The 6,664-nt window shown below is 30.7% G+C and overlaps 1 protein-coding gene across 1 annotated transcript in view; it reads right to left on the reverse strand.

Moving 5' to 3' along the window:
* LOC105621859 (alpha-catulin) overlaps positions 1-6,664 on the reverse strand; it is a 54,222-nt gene that overhangs the window by 15,333 nt on the left and 32,225 nt on the right. The window contains exon 2 of the mRNA XM_012203301.1: positions 2,335-2,524. Coding sequence (XP_012058691.1) covers positions 2,335-2,524 — 190 coding nt within the window. The remainder of the gene's footprint in view (positions 1-2,334; positions 2,525-6,664) is intronic.

Here is a 6,664-nt window from a genome sequence, read left to right on the forward strand (position 1 = left end):
CTCTACTACTCGTGTCGTCGTAGTACTATATACGTATATATATATATATATATATATATATATATATATATGTACATATATATATATACACCCTTATATTAGTTGTTTCTTTTATTCTTGAGTATTCTTTAATTCAAATCTATGTTGACTAAATATCTCGCTACGAAAGCTTTCTTCAAGATCTTTAATTTTGTGGTGTGAGACTTTTCACGTTGAAGACCACCGAGACTGTCTCTTTTCTCTGCGGCACAATTCTCCCCGAAGAGCGAACAGGTGTGCTGGAAAGAAATATCCTTTACTTCGACCATTACTTCTCCGCTATTTGGCAAAGATATGTCGAGGCTCTTCTTGTATGTAGGTGATGAAAAACCTTTCAAGGTTTAGTGAAACTGGGTCATCGCGCGGGCTGTTTCCACATGGTAGCAGCAGTTCTGCAATGTGCAGCTTGGCGTGAAGATACGAAAAGATATAATCTTCCGATGATAAGACTTCAGAGAGTGACGTTCAAAGGTTACAAGTCTTATCCTTGCGTGCATGGAGCCCTTTTCCGGTTTGCGTGCTCTTAGAGGTTGTCCGCGCAAGGTTGCGTATGAGAGATGCAATTTGTATCTTTTCGATGTTTGCCGTTTGAATCTGAAGGTGTTTCTTTATACGTTATAGTGTAGAGAGAAATCTACTTTTACGAATGAAAATGTTCGATAGTTTTGTGAAATATTTTAATGTATATATAATGTTCATTTATGCATTCTATCTTTCTTTGTTCCTTTTCTCTTTTAAAAGAGAAGTAAAGAGACTATAAGATACTAACTTATATGCTAAAAAGAATATTATAGAATATTCCGTGCGTAATGCAAATCGTAAAATCGCGTTGGAGTATAATTCGCGGTGCGTCTTAAATCTCTCCTCTTAAATCTTTACGTGAATCAAATTTTTGTGATTTATTTGACGGATAATTGAAGATTTTGAACTTTACGACTCAAAAGTAATGCCGAATTAAAAAATGAGAAAGAGTTGTATATTTTACTTTATTGCTTTTTATAAATTATTCTTATATATATAAAAATTCTTATATATAAATAACAATACAAATTTCATATTTATGAACGGCTTCCGATTACGAATTTATCTAAAGTAACATAATTATAATATTTTAAATATTGGGATGGTGAAATATCTACTGCTTGAGATAATGTTATTTGTTCGGTTGTTTGTGAAAAAGAAACTGGTGTACTTATAATACAATTTCTTCTTGAAAAGAAGATAATCTCAAAGGAATACAAAGTTTTCAATAAAATATAAACTGAATGAAAATATTAAAGTATTTCAAATTATGTCATTGTTAATAAAATTTATTATCAAGATGGAAATTTCGCAATAATATTGTTTGCTCTCTTTACACTATTTTTATTCGTATCAACTGCGCGCGCGCGCGTGTGTGTGTGTATGCATGTGTGTGAGTGTATTAGATTTAAAAGAGAATAACATTAAAAATTTTATATATATTTAAACAAGATTAACATTTTAATTTTAATAAGCGTTATCTTTTGCATACTTCTTTGAATATTATCATAATTGTAGCAAAATATATTGTTCGTAAAACTGAACTTTTTTTTCTTACTCTTTAAATTTCTTTAGAGAGTAATAATATTGGACAATGAAAAATTTTGCCAATTAATGCAAATCTGTATATTATATTGCTTTTCTGCTAGACACCATTCTAAAGTTACTCACATAATCTCCAACAGATGCATGATGTTGGCGTGCAAAATACGCCAAGTTTAATGCGAATTTACTCTGTAATATGCAATTGGATATTGTCCTATTTATATTGTCCTAACTTTTGATTAATGTACTATCGTAATATTCGTGAGAACATTTGTATTGAATTTGCGCTTATATTGTACCATGTAATTTTCATCCGTTGAAAATTCATTCGTTCGTTCTGTGAAACTCACAGTAATACTTTTCTTTATTTCGAATGAAATGTGAGAAATATTGACATTGTTGCAACATATTTTTTCTATATGAAAATCTTTCGACACGCACACATAAAATCTATATAAATAATTTCATTAATAATGCAACTTGTAATTTGATATTACATAGTGCATTCAAAACTTTGATATTCAAATTATTTAATAATAATTGAATACACAACAATCTTGCTAATTTAGAATTATCGAAGGAACTCTAACGATTTACAGACAGATTATTGAGTTTTAATTTTATCAGAAGCTAAATTATATAAAGATATTCTAATTATTTTATTTTACTCATACATATTTACATTACCATCAATTTTGTGTGTATTGTCACGAGTGTTGTTACACTTACCTGCAACCCTCGCCTCTTTGCATGCCTCGTACATGTCTTGTTTGATCTCCGGGTTGTCGTCCGCGATAGTTTCGCCGACGGTCACGAATCTTTCGACCGCCAAATTTACCGCCTGGCCGACTCTGGCAACCGCTCGCAAACTCCGGTCCGAGCATAGCGGTCGTTCTCTATGTGAGATTAACGTAGAAATCTGTAAAGATATTGCATTTTGATGAGCACAACATTTAATCGAAAAGATCTTATATGAAATTTCATTTTAGAAATTTCATATAATTGACAAAGAGAATTTTGGTTTTAGACTTGATTTATTAAACATTATTGTTGTAATGAATATCAAGATTATTACATACAAGTCTATTATATATATACATATAATTTATTGCTTCGAAATATTTAATATTTAATTAAAATATAAAATAAAATTATATTGTATTTATGAATAGAAACCAAATTCTTACGTAAGTGATCGATACATTTTTACTGGAAAACTCAGTTGAAATCAGACATGATACGGTTTTATAAATAGATTTTGAGAGTTAGATATTGTATATATATTTATCTTAATTGAAGTTTAATTGAGAAACTCTAATGAAATTTATTTTAAGACGTCTAAGTTCAGATATTTTCGATATTTTGATATTATATATAGATATGTGAATTTTGGTTCCTCTCAGCGCTTATTGCGATTGCATTTCGATAGCAGGATTTTAAATCAAGCAAAAAACGTTAATGAAGACACTTTGATGAGCATTTGATGAACATAGATAAGATTGTAAATTGAAATAATCGAAATTTGATAAATATCTTTCATTTTTTACCAACACTTTAAAGAAAAAGTCTGTTTCTACATATGCACATGTTTAATCATGATTATTATTTGTTCTTGCTAATTGGACTTAAATGTGATGACATTCAGAAATGTGTTATATCTATCAAGTCAAGACACAAATAAACACAGGTCGCGCGTTAGCAGAATTATTATCACTTTGAAATTTTTAATAATCACTTTTTAGTACTTGTCATGATCGCGTTCTAATTATAAATAATGCAGTACATACATGCAGTATTTACACCGTTTACACCGCTATCGAGTTTTGGTACACGAATGGTAACGATTTTTTGTAAAAAATAGAATACTATAATAATAGATATCAAAGTCTCATAATAATTTGAATTGTTATCATTATGAATGTATTTGTTATTGTGACATACAACGCGCGTAATATTTATGCGAGACAGATGAGCCATCCTGTATGTCATTTATTTTAACATCATCGCGACGAGTGTTATAAGAAATTAAAATTCATATTCATTAAAGTATTTAAACGGATCAAGAATATAATAAAGTAAAACCAAGTAAATTAGTGGATAATTATTATGCGTCAACATATTATACGTCATCATAATCCAGAATATTTGTTCGTTAGATTTCTAAAAAATAAATCCCGCATAGAATGCGGTCAAGTATTCGTAGACAGTTGTACAGACTAGTACAGCTTGCTACTGACTCCCTTATTTTAATTAACGATGTCGTCGTCTTGTCTAATCCAAGGCGATTTCAAAATAACCAGCACGTTCGTCCGCATACCGGTAACGCATATTCTGCATTTGTTTCAGTTGTATATGACCGCGATTGTAGATGATAGCGACCGCGATATAAACGTGCTGCTTGCGTTGCGCGTGGAATTACAGCGGAGAATCTGTGGTAGTTTGTTAAAATTACTACGTAACGCGCTCCGAACATTCGCAAATCGTAGCGGCTACACTGCATTTTCCACACAATTAGACGATGCATTTGTTCGTCGTTCCTTTCAGAGATGTCTGCTCTTCAGTCGAAGGAGGGAAAAGGAATACGGGCTGTGACGTGGAGCAAAGGGACGAACTCGCGGACTATTGTTTTGAGAGATGAATGCGTGCACTGTGCAGACGTGCATACACACACATACATATAGTCATACGCACGTAAACTCCATTCATCCCGATTCGATCGTCTTATGTAAATGAGAGATGTCTCTGACACAGCACTTCGTTGCAGGTAATTGCATATTGCATGCATGCGCGACAGCGTGAATGGCTATGCGGGATAAAACTATATATTTTGACGTTTTATTATCGTAATGTTATGACGTCGTAATGCTGTAATGCAGTAATAATCGATTGTAATAATATTGATTTGGCTGGATTTGGCGCTAGTTAACTTAATTTTCTTTTACAATTATAAGAGACATTGATAATTATCACTACAAATGGAAAAGCAAATGTGGTAGCACGTTTATAAATTGTATACTGGTTCAAAAAACCCGTCTACACAAAAAGTTAATAAGTGTTTTTTTTTAAGAGTTTTAAATTTAACTAAAAAAACAGGCTTAATATTGCAATGCAGTATTTTGTTTAGAAAAGAAATAGAATTATGTATTTTATTCGGCCATTGTGATATTATTTATCTAAAATCTAGAAATTTCTTTAGCCACATACATTTGAATGACTTCATTTATTCGTCGTACAGTTTATACAATATAAATATTACATCAAATTTTTTTAAAATATTGCGTTTTTAATTATGCACTATATATATATATACAATGTTTTATTTTTTAATTGTCTCAGATAAATAACTCGAGAAGGAGACATGAAATTAAAAAAATTTCAGACAAATTATGTTATGTTACTTCTGATGATATTGTAACTTTCAAGCCTCATAACTCGAAAAGTACTTAAGAAAAAATATTTTATTATAGTGTTTTGAAAAGTAAGCTCTCAATGTAAGCTACGAAAATATGTAATGAAAAATGAGAGTATCATTTAAAAAATGACCTTGCTTTGATCTTGATAACATCCAAACCCATGGTACCATCTTGTGTTCTTTTCAAAATGACAACTTTTGTCTGAAACTTTTTCACACATCTCCTTCTCAAATTATTCGCTTGGGGCGATTAAAATGAAACAATCCTGTAGATATATGTATATATATGTATAAATGTACATGTATATACATACATATAATCAGTAGTATCTCTTGGGTAGTATCTCTATACATGTATAGAGATACATTTTGTGTATCTAACTTATATCTGAAGTACATTCAAATAGAAGTACATTTGATATTTGTATCTATATAAAATCTAGATAAAAAAATAGCATCTGAACTGACTTTCAAATGTATATTTCCTCAGCATAGTCACAATTCCATTTTATGTGTAATTGTCGATTGATTCCATTCCGCGGAAAAAAAAATAGCTTCGCTGTTGCAAAATTCTATAACATGATTGGTCTTTCCCTTAGATCCACACAGAATCTAAACGCAAATCAGTCACATTAAAGAATTTTATAGTTACTCAGCTGCTTTCTTTCCTGAAGCCATAGCCAGTGATCTTAGATTGTGGAATTTCTAATGCACGTATAGTTAAGCTGGAAACACAATGTTTGAAGCATTTTTAGTTTATAAAACTATGATGAATAATGATAATGAAATAATATCGTCTTATAATTCTTATCTTAAATTTTCTTCTCTTCTTCTCTACGTTAGGCCTCTGGTCTATGTGTTACACCTCTCTCATATGTTTGTGATGCGCACGCTGATTATTTAATTGTCATGAGCATATGGGATCTACAGTTTTAATGCCAGTTCCGAACAGATTTTTCGAGAGGTATTTTTATGTGCAAAGATACTCTCGGGAGATTGTCGGCTCTTTTCCGAGGAGACATGAACGTAAATATTTTGGTTCCTACTGGGATCGAATCCGGAACCTCTGGTATAGAACAGTACGCTGTCTACCATGCCACGCTTGCGCTCTCTTATCCTAAATTGTTTTACGATAATTGTATAATAAGTTTTTTCAATTATCTAAATGTAACAAAAATGAATGAGTAAATGATTTATTTAATAACTAATACATTTTTTTATACATTATCATTATTACAATAAAATAAGAGTATCTGAAATGTATCTGAAGATACTTTTATCTAAGCAGAACCACAAATCAAAATTATGATATTAAAATGATATCAAAATGATTCCAAAATGATCATTAAAAGTCATTTTTCAATCCATTTTCCAATTCATTTTAATGTCATTTTGATATTATCGTGATTTGTTATTCTGTTTGAGTAAAATCTGATATATACATATATACCTACATACATTTTAATATGTATATCTATATCAGTATCTAGATAAATTTTAAAAATACCTTACTCATCATTGTATATAACGTATGTAATGTATACATATATGTACAATATATATATATATATGTGTGTGTATGTGTGTGTGTGTGTGTGTGTGTGTGTGTGTGTGTGTGTGTGTGTGTGTGTGTGTGTGTGTGTGTGT

The sequence above is a fragment of the Atta cephalotes genome, assembly GCF_000143395.1.
Source record: "Atta cephalotes unplaced genomic scaffold scaffold00002, whole genome shotgun sequence".
NCBI lineage: Eukaryota > Metazoa > Arthropoda > Insecta > Hymenoptera > Formicidae > Atta > Atta cephalotes.